This window comes from Pseudochaenichthys georgianus, chromosome 24 (genome assembly GCF_902827115.2).
Source record: "Pseudochaenichthys georgianus chromosome 24, fPseGeo1.2, whole genome shotgun sequence".
In the NCBI taxonomy this organism is placed as follows: domain Eukaryota; kingdom Metazoa; phylum Chordata; class Actinopteri; order Perciformes; family Channichthyidae; genus Pseudochaenichthys; species Pseudochaenichthys georgianus.
This window is the reverse complement of record NC_047526.1, coordinates 23,958,079-23,975,632: the sequence shown is the minus strand read 5'-3', so window position 1 is coordinate 23,975,632 and position 17,554 is coordinate 23,958,079. Positions and strand designations below refer to the sequence as shown.

Below are 17,554 nucleotides of genomic sequence, written 5' to 3'. Positions count from 1 at the left end.
GTGTTTTCCGAAGTGGGGGCTGGCTCGACCACAGTCTGTTTACCCAGTGTTTCCTGACATGACACGTTTTATTTCACCTTGCGATGTGTTTTTAACGTATATTAAAAAACGGGGACATTTCCGGGGACAGTTTCAACCGGGGACAGGCCAATACAAACGGGGACTGTCCCCGGAAAACGGGGACGTCTGGTCACCCTAAACTATATTGCAGCTTCCTTCAGTTTCTTTTTTCATCCAAAGACAGATGGTGAGAACAAGCTGTGAAAGGTATTTTAAGCCAAGTAAATTATTATTTTGTCCTTTCTGGGAAAGTTATATTTGTTGATGATTCCTCAAACATACTTGGATTTTAATGCAGAGTATTGTCACTAAAAAGGATTCTTGATGAGAGCAGTGGTTTCAATATAATGTGGAGGTAATGAGTCAAACAGAGTTAAATCTACTATAAGTGGCAATTACCGCCGACTTCCTTGTTTAAGCTCACATGCATAATTGTGAGATAATATTGAGTCTCTCCTATTAAGGTCAAATATTAAGCAAGCGATATCGGTGACTAGAAATATGAACATGCCTGGAGCTTCATATTAAGCAGCAAACATGGACGTGCGTGTGCAGACGAAGGTCTTGTTATATCGTATTATCTTCGTCAGTAGCTGAAGGTCTGGGGCGGTTGCAGTGGGAAGCTACTCAAGCAATAATAGACTGATGATGAAAGCTAGATGGCGTCCCATTGAGTGGAGGTGTGTGTGTGTGTGTGTGTGTGTGTGTGTGTGTGTGTGTGTGTGTGTGTGTGTGTGTGTGTGTGTGTGTGTGTGTGTGTGTGTGTGTGTGTGTGTGTGTGTGTGTGTGTGTGTGTGTGTGTGTGTGTGTGTGTGTGTGGTGTGTTGTGGTTGCCCTGGAAACCCCTGCAGCTACTGCTGCCTGTTAAGGGTCCTTATAATTGGGTCCTCCTTTCATATTATTCACTGTGGTTTCTCCACAACATGAACTCCAAGTCTTCACATTTCCCTGTGCAGGTGTCAGCCTACCTGATGGGTTCAAAGCATTTCAAACACACTGCGGGCTGGTCTGAGAGACTGGTGCAGCTCTATAGGTGAAGGACAAAGACATCGGTGATATTGTGTTTGAATGTTGAACTCAAAGTAGTCCTAGAGCATAACCTGTATGCTACAATTTTGGTATACCATTACAGAAAAGCAGTATTTTTTAAGTCCACAGTATGTAAAATGCCCAGGTTGAATGTGTTTTTGCAGTATTGCTGTTAAAACTATAGCAGCAGCCATGCTGAGATGTATTTCTCCTCATTTTCACCCAGACTCTCCAGTCTGAACTCCAACATGGTCACCGTGTCCTGAAATCACTGAGGGAGCGAGCGGAGAAGGCAGCAGGCTTCCTGGACGAGGCGGGCGCTGAGAGTTTAGGAGGGGAGGTGGAGGCTCGCCTTGCCCAGCTGGAGGAGCTCGCCGGTGGGCTGAGGACGGAGCACAGCTTCCTGCAGCGGTCGCTACTGCTGGCGAAGGAGTTCCAGGACCGCTATAAGGCTCAGGCCCAGTGGCTGCTGGAGACCAGGGCTATGCTCAGCTCCCCTGTGGAGCCCAAAGCTGAGCTGTACCAACGGAGAGCACTGCTGGCTAAGTATAAGGTAAAGCAGTAACTACTGTATGGACTCATTTCAGTCAAACTGTATTTGAATTGAAATCATGAGTATAATATGTAAATGTGTCCTTGTGGGGCCAAATTGCAGCAAGACCTTGAATATATAATTAGTGTAATGGGCCACATTAATGTTTCTCCATAACTGCTGACCATGTTTTCTCAGTATAGCAAGGATTTAATAATGATTAATGCCTATGGTATGTTTCAGAAAATGATTTTCCGTAGACTAGAACCCATTGGTATTCTATGAGCTAAGAAATGCAAGAAAAGCTGGTGGGATCCTTTCAATATTGAGCAATGATCCAATACAACAATGTTAGCTCCACATAAGATACTCACATGTTTTGAATTAGTTCTTTACTGTATATTAGACTAGGATACTAAAGAAGATTCATCATGTCTGTCTGTGTCCCCAGGCTCTGTTGCAAACGGTTCAGTCCCGTGACGGATCCATCAGGTCGGTGGTGGAGAAAGGAGACGCTCTGCTGTCTTCCGTCCACTACCCCTCCATCAGAGAGAAAATGAACAGAATGCAAAGGGACTACACTGAACACTGTCATTCTGCCATGGTGAGAACCGGTCTTCAGACAAAAGTAGTTTTCATGTACATTGAATCCATTCCTACACCCATCAATTACATGCATTCACATCTCGATGGAGACAGGATTGAGAAGGATCTTTCCTCTTTAGAGCACTTCTGACAATGAAAGAGGGCCTGAACTCAGTCTTTAAGAAGGTGGTTGTGATGATTTGTTGCATATGCTTTTTGTAATCATTATAATTTGTCTGTGTTTCCAGGCGCATGTGGAGAATCTAGAGGTCCAGGTGAAGGAACAGGAGGCTTACCACAACGAGCTCCAAGATGTGGAGCGCTGGCTGCTCCAGATGTCCAGCCGGATGGTGACTCCTGATCCAGCTGTGGGCGGCAGCCTGGATGCAGCAACGCAACAGCTGTCCAGGCACAAGGTGACCAATCACATGTCTTGATTTTGTTGTTGTCGTTTGTCGGGTTTGTAGCATATGATTGGAAAGCATTCGCTCTTTTTAGGAAACTCCAAATATTCAGACTTCAGCTATTTGGTATTTTCTGAACAATTGGGGTCAAAGTATCCTCTTGGTGTTCTTTTAAGGAATGAACACCTCTTAAATCTAGTCAAACTTAACTTTGCTTCTAATGTGAGAATGCTATAGTTTTTTTGCTCATTAAACATTTCTGTATGACCAACTCGGAGCTGAAATCATACAGTATGAGTGTCATCATTACCAATTGTATCATTTCTGCTGCTGAATTGAATAATGTACTTCCATATAATTCTGTTACACACAGCCAGGGTCGTTGATGAGTGGACCGTCTCCACTTGAGACTCTTCGTAACATGATCCAATATTGTTACTTTGTCCTCCACAGGCCATCATGGAGGAAATAGCACGCTTTGAGGATCGCTTGGTGGGCCTGAAGGAGCGAGGAGACCACCTGGTACAAGGCTGCAGCGATCGTGTGCAGAGCAGGCTGAGACAGCAGGTCCAGGCTCACCAGCAAGGCGCCAAAGACAGCTACTCTGCCATCTGTAGCACAGCACAGAGAGTGAGTGAGGAGGAGGAGAGGGAAAGAGGGAGGGAGGGGAAGCTGAGATGTAATCTGTATTTGAATTAATGAAATGTTCTCACACATTTATAATGTATGACAAATTGGTGCATTGGATGCATGCTTATTTGCACATGCATCCCTGGATGATTCCACATGCGGCCACTGAGAACAATTATATCAACATCATGCGCATTATTACTTTCAATATCATGCGCAATAATCCTCTATTGTATTTTACTAAATGGATTTTGCTTTATTGTTCTTTCTATTTGGCAATGGTATTACTTTTTATTCACTTTATATTAATTGCTTATTGTTTTTCATGCTTATGTTGCATTCTCTGGCTCAAGACTTTCCTTCAGGATTAATAAAGTCCTATCTAATTTTATCTAACCTTATCTTATATGCATGAACAGACACACACGTTCTTCATATCAGTGAGTTTAATATTCCAACAGCCTAGGCATCCACTTAATCCTAACCCATTCTGACACTTAAACCCATCTCTCAAGACAGCCCTTCACTGCCAGTGTAGAGGGCATGACCAATTAAGGCTGCCAAAGTGGCGCCCAGCAGCAGCCATATTCAGCCAAATCACTAACTCAATCTCACCATATTAATCTCTGAATATCCCCTGTCAACTCCACTTTTTCATGGCTAAACCAAAAATGGTCACACACCACTATTCAGTAGATCTGGCAAGCCCCCTAATCCAGGCCCACTCTGTCATTTTGGCAACCTCTACTCTGTCATCATAGCTCACCTCCCAAGACACCACCTCCACCAGCACTCGCAGATCCAATCTGGCATTGTGTGATCCAGCCACACTTAACCACAACGCTGCTGGCTTCTCTACAACTGCGCCTCCAGTGTTACAATGGCTGCCAACTGTGTCCCAGCACAACACTGCTCTAATATCCCGCCTGCCACTTGCCACCATGCCAGCTTTCTAGCCTTTGCCAAATACACTGGGCGGTTTGCCAATAAATGCCCCCCTTCTTTCCCGCTTTCGGACTCTCATATTAACACTGTCAATCAGACCTGGCTGTTTCGCTCTCCCCTGGGGGGCATGGACGCCTCCACATTCAACACCTGTCGATTTCAACACTGCTTAACTGCCTACTTGTTCAGCTTTTATCATTTAATTTGTCTTTTGGTTTGGCCATGCTATGCTGGCTTCAAAGCTACTTTTACCTACAGCATTTACAGTTTATATTTGTTTTATTGCACAATTGAGTTTTAGTTTTTTCTTTTTTTTTTAAGTTTTAGTTCTTGCTTGATTTCCTGAAGGCTTCTACAATATGAGAGTGTTCACTCCAGGCGTATAGTATTGACATATTTGTCCGTGTCTTATAGGTGTATCAAAGCCTGGATCATGAGTTACAGAGACATGTGAGTCTCCATGACACTCTGCTGCAGTGCCAGGCCTGGTTGACTACAGTCTCAGAGGAACCAGAACCTCCTGCACACCCCCCTCTCAGCCTGGAGATGGCCCTACAGCAGGTCAGTGAGCCACTTCCTAAGAGTTTGTTATTTTAATAAGACTTGAATTAATAACTTCAAAGATCTTTATGAATATAAATGTCTTTGGTTTTTACATTGTGATCAGTCAATAAAACCTTATAATCATTAACATACTCTAAACTTTTGTGGCAGGTGAAGCATGAGCGGGCTCTCCAGGAACAGGCCGGCACTTACCTCCAGCTTCTGTGCTCAGCATGTGACCTGTCTGAGCTGAGGGTCAGAGGAACAGCTGCAGCTATCCAGCAGGTCAAACTGCAGGTCAGTTAGCTTCAGCAAACCTCTAAAGGGGACATGTCATGAAAAACCTCATTTCCAGTGATGTGTATATACTGTACATTTGTGTGGCTCAACATCCAATAAACTGTAAAATAAGATACATGCTCACTTTTTGTAGGCTGCCTCAGTCAGATAAAATGTGATTCAACAACCAAGTCAGATTTGTATTCCCTTTCTATTTCACTTTCTATTTCATTGAAATAATTTGAATAACTCATCTGGGTCCCACGCCTTTCGGATCCACCTTTGCAAAGGTTTGCCATACTATTCTCTGAATTTATTCAAAGCATGCAAGACTGAGCCTTTTTGTTAGGGTGGCTTGAATAGAAAAGAAGAAAACATGTCCTAGTAGAAGCCATAATAGAAGTATAAACATGAAAATGAGCATCATTTGTCCAATTTAATTGAAAAATATAATATATTATTTTGAAAAATACTTGGTCTCAAATAGATTTCTTTGTGTTTTTGTGTCTAGATTGAGGAGCGTATGCTGCTTTGTGAGGAGGTGGCCGACAGCTGGAGGGACATTGAGGAGCAGAAGGCAGATCTGGATGTCCAGCTGAGAGAGACAGAGCAGCATCTTCAGAACCTCATCAGGAGACCCGCAGAGCTGGAGCCTAAGATCGCACAGAACCAGCTGGACAAGGCACAGGTCTGTGATTGGCCTGTTTGTGTGATTCTCAAAGATTCTTGTTACATACGTTTATTTTCCAACAACAATGTATGTCATTGTCTATGCAAACTTTTAGACTTATAAAGTAATCAAACTGTGAAAATCAATTATCTTTCCAACAGGAATTCCTCCAGCAGATTAGGGAGAAACAGTCTGAGGTAACGCATCTGAGTGAAGTGGTTGGTCGGCTGTCAGACGGACAGGTCTCTTCTGCCCTGGAGGAGATAAGGAGACTGAGGAGGAGCTGGATGGATCTGGGCCAGCAGGCAGAAGAACTGGAGTCCCAGCGCGGGGAGGACATGCAGCGCAGCGTGGAGTACCAGGAGATTGTTGTCACTGTGGAGGAACTCTTCCACCAAGTCTCCAGGGAATGGGACTATCTCGCCAGGTATCCAGCTGTGATGTTTCAGTTTTGTGAACGTTTAAACATATTGTACTTATATTTCCGAGTGGTGTATTTATTTATTGACACCGCTAGTATTTACTATATGTACAGTAGTATTATTTGTGCGAGAAATGCTTTTTTATTCTAAGTGCTGTGTCAAATGTCCTTGTTAGTTTCTATACTATTTAGTTAACCTTATTGATTTAATTTCCCCAAGGTTTATTTGCCTAAAGTTGTGTCCATTGTAGGCTTATGTTAATCAACAAAAGTGTTATTCAAAACAATAAAAAACTTTTTTTTTTTTTTTATCATCAAATTATATTGAATATTGAATTAAATGCATATTATATATATGTAAACGACTATACTACTGTATAGACTGGATGTCTTTCAACCCATGCCTGTGTGTACGTAGGGCTGACACGGAGAGTACAAGTGAGCATCTAGAGGCTTTGAGGAAACTCTCCAGTGACCTCGAGGAGCAGAGAGCAACTCTAGAAGACCTCAGAGAACAGAGACAAGCCATTCTGCCTCGACTCAGCCTGCTAGACAAGGAGCTGGTCAAGCAACAGGTGGAGCTCCTTTCTCATTCTCCTTCTTCAGACCGAAACATATGATAGTGTTATAATTAGGTCCCTATTTATACCACATTTTCCTTTCACTAGGTTGGTCATCTGGAGCAGCGCTGGTCCCAGCTTGAAACCCTGATTCAGCAAAAGATCCAGGACTCTGCTCAGACACTAGAGGATCTGTCGCGGGTTGAAACCCAGCTGAGGGATGCCCGGGAGTGGGTGGAGGAGCAGCGGCCTGCTTTTACCTCTGTGCTGAAAACCAGCCCACCCCCCGACCAGGCCCAGAGTTTCCTGTTTGACCACCTGAGTGTGTGCGTGGAGCTGGAGGCCCGTCAGCAGCTGCTGGGCCAGGCAGTGAGTGAGGCCCAGGCTGTGGCTTCCAGGCTGGGGCTGAGTGAGAAGAGGTTCCTGCAGGAGCTCGTTGAACAAGCCCAGACTGAGGTGGAGGCTCTGGGGGCTCGAGTGGCCCAGAGGAGGAAGTACCTCAGCAAGGTAAACAGCTGGATTTTGGTATTATATATTGGATGCAAGTGGAATTTGTATTATCTCCTAAAGGATCTAAGTTTCCTCTGATCTGTTGAAGACATATTTATCCAACATGTTAAACTGAGGGTATACAGTCAGCACAAAATGGTAAATTCCGTTTCTCCTGAATTGATTTTTAAGAAGGGGAAAAATAAAAAGGGGTCAAATAGAGGATGTAAGTAAAGAGAAGGTAAACGTAGAATGAGGATCATAGTAGGTTTAAAAGAAGTTGGAAAATTATTTATAATAATCCGTGATACTTTTTTTTTTGGAGGAGTTAGCTAAAATGTTCTCTTCGTAGGTGCTCCTCTGTATTCATATATTTTTGAAATTGAAATTCATTCCATATCACTATGTTCTAAGTAAATTAATTTGCATATATAATGCATAATTGATTACCTTAGTGAATAGATGTATATGTGTTATGCACAATATTTCTTGATATATGTATATGGTCTCCTCTATAAGGAATGCAAAAGGGGGGAAATGTATAACAATGTAAATTTGATCAGTTGATAATTAAATGTTTGATATTTCCCTTATAGGCCTTCACAGAGAGGACACAGTTTCTTCAAGGCCTGGGCCGAGCCCTGTCTTGGGTGCAGCAGCAGGAGAGGAGGGCTTTGATAGATGACCACATTGCTCTTCTCCCTGAGGACCTAGCTAAACAGGTCGCTGCCTGTCGGGGCGTCCAGAGTGGTTTACGAGCATACCAGAGAGAGCTGGCATCTCTGTGGGTACAAGGGCGGGAGTTAGAGAGAGATGCCAGTGACAAAGAGAGATCGGAAACCCTGTCGACACTTGAGAAGCTGCAGGCAGTGTTTGAAACCGCCCTCCAGAGGACAACCCAGCGTGTCACAGGCTTGGAGAAAGCCTTGACCTCCAGGAAGTACTTCCAGGTCGACCTGGATAAGATTTGCCACTGGTTGAGACGAGCAGATGTCGTCACTTTCCCTGAAATCAATTTAAGCAACATTGAAGAAAACTCGGAGTTGCAAACACAACTGTCGAGCTTTCAGAATGTCCTCGAACAAGCTTCAGAGTACGAAAACCTTCTTCTAATCGTCCAAAGAATAGGCCAGGAGATCCTCCCTACTCTGAACGGGATCGATCATTGCTACCTAGATGAGAGGCTCAACGCTCTGCCTCAGCAGTACAACGCCATCCTAGCTCTAGCCAAAGAGAAAAAAGACAGAGTCCAGCAGATAATCTTAGAGCGAAAAGAGTTCAGCACTTTCTTCGATATCACTGGTAATGCACTGGAGGAGCTTCAGGAGCAGTTTGACAATCTGGAGAAGCAGACTATCAGTATTAGAGAGGAGAAACTTGTCTTACGTCTCATTAATGAATACAGGAACATTAATGAGAGTATGTTCCATATTACCCCTGCTGTGAGAGAGCTTCATGGTAAATGTGAGGGGTTTCTCAGCAGGGGTCAGCAATACAGAGCTGAAGAGACATTGCACCTGGTCAGTCTCCACAACAAACTAAAACGGATGATTGAAGAGAAACTTAAACACTTTGATGATTGCTTGAAACCACTCGTTGAACACAACAGAGTATCAAACAAGATGGAATCAGAGTTTGAATCTGTGAAAGAGAAGCTGGAAGGCCTTAAGTCAGACGAAGAACTAGGTGCCATGGATCAAATCACAAGCCTTTATTCGCTGCTTGAATGTCTGGATCATGTGAGATATCAGGCCGAAGAATGTAACCAACAAACTAAAGACCTCGGAGGTCTGACGTTTGATCCTGTTGCCTTTCAGGAAACTACACTGCAGCTTGAATCATTGCAGTCCTTACGGAGTGGAGTAAAGAGTTGTGTGGATGAAAGTGAAACGAAGGTCAGAAAGAATGACGGTTTTAAAAAGGAGACGGAGAAAATGTTGGATTGGCTGAGGACTACCAAGGACAAATTGGAAGAGCCTTTGACTCTATCAGAAGTTAGAATTGAGAAAGTACATGAGGAAGTGTGGAAAATGAAGAGCGTAGAAGAGCAAGTGAAAAGTAAAAGTAGGATAATAGATGCCTTAGGTAGCAGAGAGAAGCAAAGTTATAGTAGTAGAAAGAACCCCGTTCCTGCCCACATAGAAGAGAAACTACAGGAGCTGGAAAATCTGGGAGCTGAAGTTCATCAAGGAATTAATAAAAAACAGGTTTGTGTGTTTAAATGACTCAATCATAGGGACATTTTATATCCCTTTATTTTTCCTATTTATACAAATCCAACCACTTAATGCCCCAGCCAAGGTAATATCCTGAACTCCTCATTCAAGACTGGAACCTGCTAAATATTATTTTTCATCTCCTGTTCGCCCATACTATCAATATTAATAAGCCCAGGGAAGCTACAATATTTAAAATATTCAAGAAAGTTTTAATAAGTACTTTAGTTATTATTAATGCATTACTCTTGTGCTAACCTTTACAATTTAGAGAAAAAACTGTTAAATTCCTGGCAACTTGAATATCTAAATTGGACATCCAACATGAGACCATAACTTTTATTGGACAATTAAACATGTAAACATTTGCAGGTTTTGACTCATCTTCAGACAATGTATGCACACACAGGTCCATGCTTGTTGTAGCGATTAAGGCCTGTATTTCTAACTTCACTTGTGTGTAGAAACTCATGTAGAAAGAAGTAAAAACTGAATGTAATGACATATCCTTCTTCTTATTGTAGCTGGCTGTGGATCAAGCTCTCTCCCTCGTCCAGAGGCACGCCTTATCTCTGCAGTCCATGCAGAAATGCCTGGACTCTGCTGCAGATTTGCTCCAGAAGGCCAGCGTGGGGGTGGATCTTGAGAACCAGACAGACTGTGTTCGGGACCTGGAAGACCTTTCAGCCCAGGAAAATAACTTCACAGCTGGTCTAGAGGAGCTGGGGACTTTGGATCCTCTGCTGGAGGATATTATCGAAGCAGAGGCCATGGGTGATCTTCGAGAAAAAGTTGAGGGAATGCAGCTGAGAAACACAGAATTCAAACAACACCTGGATGCTTACAGAGAGGTCCTGCAGAGGTGTGTGTTACTGTTAAAGCCAAGTAATATAAACATCTGGCATGTGCAGTCCATGTGATGCATATTTGAATAATAAATCACACTAAATCTCGGTTTGTAATTTTCGATAATTTTTTCAGTTGTGAAGCTCTATGGGCCTCCTTCCAACATGAGAAGGAAACACTAGTTGAACAGATGAATGACGCAGAGAGCAAGCTGGCCATGTTCACAACAGCCAAAGCTGTTAGTATCCAGCAGGCGGAGGAAAAGTGCCAGAGATACAAGGTGGGACACTTTCTTACAAAACTGAGAAAATATAGAAAAGATCATCTGATGTTTACGTGCTGTTTCCAACATGACTGTTATATTATATTCCAACATTTGCTCTTGTCACGGCAGCAGATGCACATTAATATTTATAACAGTGAAATGTTTGTGCATTGTTCCTTGTTTCCTTGTACATCTGCATGTTTTGTGTCTTTTTTGTACCTCTGTTGTGAATGTTTCAGTAGAAGGCATTAATGGAATGACTTTTGTGCATGTTTTGTCATCTTTGGTCCGTAGTCCCTCGCTGCTCACATCGACCTGCTAGAGCTGCCTCTGAATGCTATGAGAGAGAACGCATCAGAGTTGGAACAGATCATCTCCGAGTCCTGCAAAGCCGTCATCAGCCACTCTGTATCGTCACTGTGGCAACGGTGGACCCGGCTCCGCAGTGTGGCCCGAGCTCAGGAGAGGGCACTGGAGGACACGGCGAGGGAGTGGAGGAACTTCACTGACAAGGTAAGAGGAGATAAGGCACACGTTGTTTCCAATAGTTAAAACCTCATACAAAACTTTGACATTCAAAATTCTGTGCAGATTCTTAAGAAATTAGTTTGACACTTGCAACTTGTGCTTGTGGAAAAAGTTGTTAAGACATGGTTGGTATTAAGTTATTTTTTTGGCAGACAAAGCTTGATTCAAACACTAGCTTGTTTGGCCCTCAGTCCACAGTAGCTATTTATAGCCTCATAACTTGCTGTACAGTGAACAAACACTTAACGTGTTCTTGCTCCTGCAGATTTAGGTCAAACTCAGAAACTGAATATCAGTTGGTGTGCCGTGATGTAACTCCAGGCTTCAGGCCAGTTGTTTCCTTCTTCCAAAACACGGTGTCATGAACCGTTTTCCCACCTTCCAACCTATTTCAAGTGTGAACGCTGTCAGCTCCCAAGAATTCACACAAAGCAGTGCTCCAAAAAAGGGAATCAGGTCAAACTGAGAGTAATGGCAGTCACTTCCTTATACAGTATGTGGCATATTTCCTGTTGTCCGTTGGTTTTCTATGGCCCCTTTGTTCAACTGGACATGATGTCATTCTCTGCACTTGAATCACCAGACTCTTTTATACGCCTTTCACTGTCACAGGGAATACTTTGTACAGTGGGAAAATGTACCACAAAGATTATTTGTTAAAGAAGTAATCTCACAGGTGGGTAGGTCTGAAGATCCAGTATTTCCAGTATTCATTATCCAAATATAAATGATTTATTTCTAAGATGTATGTGTCTAAAGGTTTCTTGTCGTTTTACACTATAATTCATGAAACATTATGTATTCTTATAAACTGGCTCACTGGTCCATGGAGAATACAAAGCTATGTTCAAGTTCTGTGTGTCTCATCAAACACATTTTCTGTACATTTAGAACAAGTAATGAATGCGTTTACTTATGGTTTACCTCCTCTTAAAGCATTTGAGAAGCTAATCCATCTGTTATTTGTTCCATTCAACATTGCTTACATCCATGGTCCCTAGCTAGTCAAAAGTGAATTTTTAACACTAAGTCTGCTGCATCAACTTAATCCGAATCTTTGCACATAAACTTCCCTCAGATGGAGAAGGTGCGCTCTGTGTCCCAAGACCTCCACAGCCGAGTCCCAGACGGCACAGTTGAGAAAGCTGCCACCAGGGCGGCGCTGCAGAGCCTGCTGGAGTACCACGACTCCTTCAGCCTGGAGGTGGAGAGGGAGCAGTCCATCCTGGCCCTGCTGGGGCAACACACCCGCAGCCTCAGAGGAGAGGAGGAGGCCACGGAGAAAAAGACAGAGAACGGACACGAAGAGACACCCTGCCTGCAAGAGATCAGAAGCATGCAGGAGCAATATGACAGGTGAGAGACCCAGTAAAAAACTGGATTAACCAGCATGCAAAAATGCATGATAGACTCCTGGAAAAATACCTGGAAAGCAGTTTTTGATGCAAGTTACAGATCATTTAGTAAAAGCAGTGATTAAGATTTAAATATTTCCCCCCCACTGTGTCTTGTCCAGTCTCGTGTGTCGGGTACGAGGCAGCAGGGCTCAGGTACACCAGGAGTTGAGGGAGAGGGAGGAGGTTGAGAAGGAGCTGGGTTTGGTCAAAGGCTGGATCCAAGATACTCGGGGCTTACTGCTGAGTCCCACTGCAGACCTGGACTCACTGCTGCAGGAGCTAGAGGTAGGCTGCTGTTTGTACACCAACACCTTACACAAATGGACATATTTGTACACCTTTAATATTCTTAGACCTTTATGGAACAGAGGGCATGAGTGGTAAGTCTTAGTTTTTTGTGTGATAATTGTTTGATTTTAGGTCTATTTGTTTTACACTAATTGTAGGAGCTGTCATGTTAGACTTTAGCGCAGCTTTCGATGTAATCGATCATAGTCTGCTGCTGAACAAACTCAAATGGGAACTTTTTTGAAAGTAAGGTGTTGCAGTGTGGGGTCCCACAGGGGAGTTCGCTTGGGCCTTTGTTGTATTCTATATTCACAAATGACCTTCCTTACGTATTAAATAAGTCCAGAGTAATAATGTATGCTGATGATTCCACAATGTACAGTACAGCATCAACATGCAGTGAGTTAAACAATCTGGCTGCCAGTGGAACAGGTAAACGAGACTAAGTTGCTTGGCATTGTTCTTGATTCTGGTTTACAGTGGTCAAAGCAAATAGACAGTATCGTAACTAAAATGGGAAGGAGCATAGCTGTGACGAGAAAATGTACAAAATATGTAACACCAACCACTTTGAAACAAGTCATTCAGTCTCTGGTTTTGTCACATCTTGAGTACTGTCCGGTCATATGGTCATCAGCAGCAAAAACACATATACAGAAATTACAAACAGCTCAAAACAAGGCTGCCAGACTAGCTCTCCACTGTTCGAAGCGCACTCATATTGGAGTTATGCATAGAAACCTATCATGGCTTCCGGTTGAGAAACGTCTGCAATCTCGTGTTATCACTTTTCTAAAAAAAATCCAATTTAGCAAAAGACCACTGTATTTTTATGATCAAATAGTTTACACAAGAGATGAGCATGACCATAAGACTAGACAAGCTACATCAGGCCATCTACTGGCACCTAAACCCAGGACACATCTTCTGAAATCTTCTGTGACTTATAGAGTTATAATGGAATGGAACTCATTGCCAAACTACCTTGCTGAAATAGAGTCCAGAGCCTCTTTCAAGAAGAGATTGAAGGGCCCTAATTTAATTGTATCTCATGCTTTGTACTGGTGGGTGTCGAGTGCACTCATCCTTGGCTGAAATTGATATTGAAAGTGGATGAGATTGTTGATGATGTTGGAAATTGTTAATGATATTGGTGATGTTGTTAATGATGTCAGGAATTATTAGGGATGGGTATCGTTAAGGTTTTAACGGTACTATTACTTTTATCGATACCGCTTATCGGTCCGGTCTTTTAACGATACTCTTATCGGTTCTTTTGGAGAAAAAAAAAGGTAAACTAACTAAACAAATTGTGAACAAAACTAACATGGCTTTTTATTTAAATTAAATACAAAATATTTCACATCAAAAGAAACAACAACGTTTTAACAAATCGTATTAAATAATCTGATGACAGAACAGAATAGCTGAAACTTTAACATAATAAATAACTCAGTTACCTCTAATCATTAACCCATGTTTGTATCATTGAGTTAACTCCGTGTGTTGCTGCTAGCATACATAACACCTGACGTGGAAACGTTACTCATGGATGGGGTTACAGAGCTACTAGAAAGACAGTCGAACCCGGTGCATTCCTCCGTCTGAATGTGGAGCACTTTTGCTAAATGTTTAGACAAATTGCTCGTGTTACCGCCCTTACATGCTAAACTCTTATTGCACTTTAGGCAACGAGCATCGAGACGGGTAAAGTTTAACCAAACCTCACAGCGCGTTCGCTCCGCCATCTCCTCCGTGTGTGTGTGTTGCTGCATGTAGCAGCTGCGTGTGTGTAAACTGCCCCACCCCATCGCAAGCAGGCGGGGGAGAGAGATCGAAAATACTAAAAATAATCATAGAAGCATTTTGTAGTCTTTTTGCATATTAGAAACGGAGTTGGTGACACTAAAACTGCAATATAATGTTTGTGTAGCAATAATACATATGACATATATTTTGTACATGTCTCCAGTACCGATAAAAAGACCGCTAACGTCGGAGCTTAACGGTACCTCGGTCTTTAATAATTCAGCCCCGGGGCCCGTTTAATACCGGGGCTCGGTACCCATCCCTAGGAATTATGTCTTGAATGTTGTTGTATTATTGTTGTATTATTGTTGTATTGTTTTAAGTGTCGGACCCCAGGAAGAGTAGCTTTTGTCAAGAGCAAAAGCTAATGGGGATCCTTAATAAACATAAACATAGGCATTTTAAAGTTTGATGGCATAAAAAATGGCTTGAAATTATTTTCCAGAAAATCCTTAAAATCCTTATGAAAGACTCTCTGAAATACTTATATATTGATTGGTCTATGTATTACATATATATTGGGTTATGAATTGATAATAACTATAAAGTTGTAATTATTATTTTTGGTTTGTTTTCATCTTATATTAAAATAATTCTTAGACTTTTTGTTAGATATGTTAAACAATGATAATGCTTGTCTTTTGAAGCTGTTTAATAAATATAAAGAATATATATACTGTAACAAAAGACACTGTGATAAGCATAAGCAGTCTGTCATGTGATGTTGTTTGCGTTGCAGACCGCACATGGTGAGGTCATCAGCAGGCGACAGAGTGTGGAGCGCATGACAGAGCTGCAGCAGTCCAAATACCAGGACCTGCAGGCCGGGCTGCCCTCTGAGCTCAGCATGCAGCTGGCCGAGGTGGCGCTGGCTCTGGGCTCCGCTGAAGACCAGGTGACCTCTCTCGGCTGGAGTTGAACATTTTATTACTGTTGTCATTTCATTAGCTGATTAGCGCTGTCCGATTGGTTAATAGGTTAATTGTGTGACTGTACTACTCTTCTGTTCTTCTGCAGATTTATTCTTGACCACTTACCATTATTAAAAGGCGTTTATTTATTTGTGACAGTTAAGTGAAATGTTTCTCTGTCATCTTTAGGTCCAGGCGAGAGAAAGGGAAGTGCAGCAGACCAGAGATGTGAAAGAAGACTTTAGCTTCAGACTCCAGGACATCGAGGCGAAGCTGAAGTCCATCGCTCTGAAGTTGGAAGACAAGGCTGCCGACCTGGAGGAGGCCAAAGAAGAGACCAAAGTAATCAACCTGACAGATTGACTAATTAACAAGCAATTAACCCCTGTTAAATTGGCTATTCATTGTGCAGCTGTTGGGGTTAATGAGTGTATTAGAGTTGGTATGGCATGAACTGAATTCTGCCTTCAAGAGTGACCCACTTCTGAGAGAAGTGTCCCCAATGGGAGTCTAAGCCCCTTCCCTCCTGTTCTCTTTCTTGTTGCCCCAACTTTATTCCTTCTCTTACGGCCCGTCCACACTACAGCTTCAAAAAAAGCTTGGAGCTGGGCGTGTCTGAAGCTCGACCAACAACCAATCACATGAATCTCCCGCCCCTGACACACAAGCAGCGGTTTGATTGGCTCGAGCTTATACTGGCATATGATTTGATTGGCTGACGCTTCCACCGAAAGCTTCAGAAGCTTCAAAAGTTGAACATTGCTCAACTTTTGCAGCCTGAAACACCAGGAAAGCTCCGCTCTGCTTCCCACAATGCAGTTCGGCGAAAAGTGACGTCACCCCATTCAAAGTGAATGGGCAGACGCGTTGGAAACCGTTTTTGAAGCTGTCGAAGCTGTAGTGTGGACGGGCCGTAACTCCTCTTCCCATCCGTAGATCCACAAGCCATGTGTAGTGAAAGGATTAGTTTGTCTTTTCTTTTTTGAACTATTCTGCTTACCAGCACCTACAGTTTGAGGCTAGCTATTTAATCACTACTTTATTTTAAGCTTGTCAACCCTAAAACGTGTTTTTTGCACATTTTACAAACAAGATATTATGTGTTTAATTAGGGAGCCTTAGAGATGCTGGTAGGCCGATGTGTTACCTATGGACAGAGCCATTCTACTCCTAATGCTAAATACACCTGCTGCTGACTGTTGATTTGTATTTATCATACAAATATAAGAATGGTATCAATTGTCTTATCTTCCATGTGCCTATAATGTGATTTCTTTGCTCACCTTATTATCATGTCTTTTCCTAAACAGGCTAGTTGTGAAGAGTGTGAATGCTGCGGGCGCTCTCTGGCAGAGCTAGGAGCAGCGGTGCAGGAGTTTGGGGAGCAGAACCCTCTGCTGTGTAAGCAGCTGGGCGATGCTGTGGCCAAACTTTCAGAGGTGCAGCGCAACACAGCGCAGCAGGTCCAGGACAGAGCCAACAGACTGAAGAAGGTGAAGTGTGCATTAAGTTCAGCATGTCATGTAGACCTCCCTAAAGAGAAACAGAGAAAATGTCAAAGAATTGGTCTGGTGTTTCTTAGATATCGAGAAAAAACTGGACAAACAGGAAGAAGATCAAGGCATTCCAAAATATAAGAACAAGTGACAGAGGGGACTGACATTTTAAAAAAGTCTTAATTGTTGTGGCTATTTAATAAAACAAACAAAACATGTTCTTCAAGGCTGATATCAAAACCTTCAGTGGTTGAAATGTGTTTTTCTAAGGATTAATCCACTACAAGTTGTCCATTATCAGGTCATTCTCTTTGATAATACAATTTTGATTGATTGATTCATTTTGCTATCTTGTATTTCTCATGTGAGCAGGCACAGAGACAGGTGGAGGAATATCACAGTATGAAGGCGTTCATTTTGGGCTGGACAAAAAAGGCAGAAGATCTGGTCACCGGCTGTATCATCTGGGGCTCTGCGTCTCAGCTGCAGGAGCAAATTCGAGCTCACCAGGTGAGTCGAGCAGCAGGGAGAGGGTCTGAATACTGTTGCAACAGAAATTGGATTCTAATGTTTTCCACAAAAATAAATATTATTATTGCCTGTATTAAAGGTAGGATATGCAAGTTTGAGAAACCGGCTCGAGATCGCTAG

At 42.6% G+C, this 17,554-nt stretch overlaps 1 protein-coding gene across 2 annotated transcripts in view; it reads left to right on the top strand.

The window, feature by feature from the left end:
• Positions 1 to 17,554, top strand: part of LOC117440197 (nesprin-1-like) — a 103,358-nt gene that overhangs the window by 43,236 nt on the left and 42,568 nt on the right. For both annotated transcript variants that reach the window (XM_034076490.2, XM_034076489.2), the window contains 20 exons: positions 1,316 to 1,642; positions 2,073 to 2,225; positions 2,455 to 2,622; positions 3,064 to 3,240; positions 4,600 to 4,746; positions 4,900 to 5,025; positions 5,519 to 5,695; positions 5,839 to 6,104; positions 6,517 to 6,673; positions 6,767 to 7,165; positions 7,744 to 9,354; positions 9,888 to 10,225; positions 10,345 to 10,489; positions 10,769 to 10,987; positions 12,081 to 12,358; positions 12,519 to 12,684; positions 15,236 to 15,391; positions 15,597 to 15,749; positions 16,718 to 16,900; positions 17,276 to 17,413. In XM_034076490.2, coding sequence (XP_033932381.2) covers positions 1,316 to 1,642; positions 2,073 to 2,225; positions 2,455 to 2,622; positions 3,064 to 3,240; positions 4,600 to 4,746; positions 4,900 to 5,025; positions 5,519 to 5,695; positions 5,839 to 6,104; positions 6,517 to 6,673; positions 6,767 to 7,165; positions 7,744 to 9,354; positions 9,888 to 10,225; positions 10,345 to 10,489; positions 10,769 to 10,987; positions 12,081 to 12,358; positions 12,519 to 12,684; positions 15,236 to 15,391; positions 15,597 to 15,749; positions 16,718 to 16,900; positions 17,276 to 17,413 — 5,484 coding nt within the window. The remainder of the gene's footprint in view (positions 1 to 1,315; positions 1,643 to 2,072; positions 2,226 to 2,454; positions 2,623 to 3,063; positions 3,241 to 4,599; positions 4,747 to 4,899; positions 5,026 to 5,518; positions 5,696 to 5,838; positions 6,105 to 6,516; positions 6,674 to 6,766; positions 7,166 to 7,743; positions 9,355 to 9,887; positions 10,226 to 10,344; positions 10,490 to 10,768; positions 10,988 to 12,080; positions 12,359 to 12,518; positions 12,685 to 15,235; positions 15,392 to 15,596; positions 15,750 to 16,717; positions 16,901 to 17,275; positions 17,414 to 17,554) is intronic.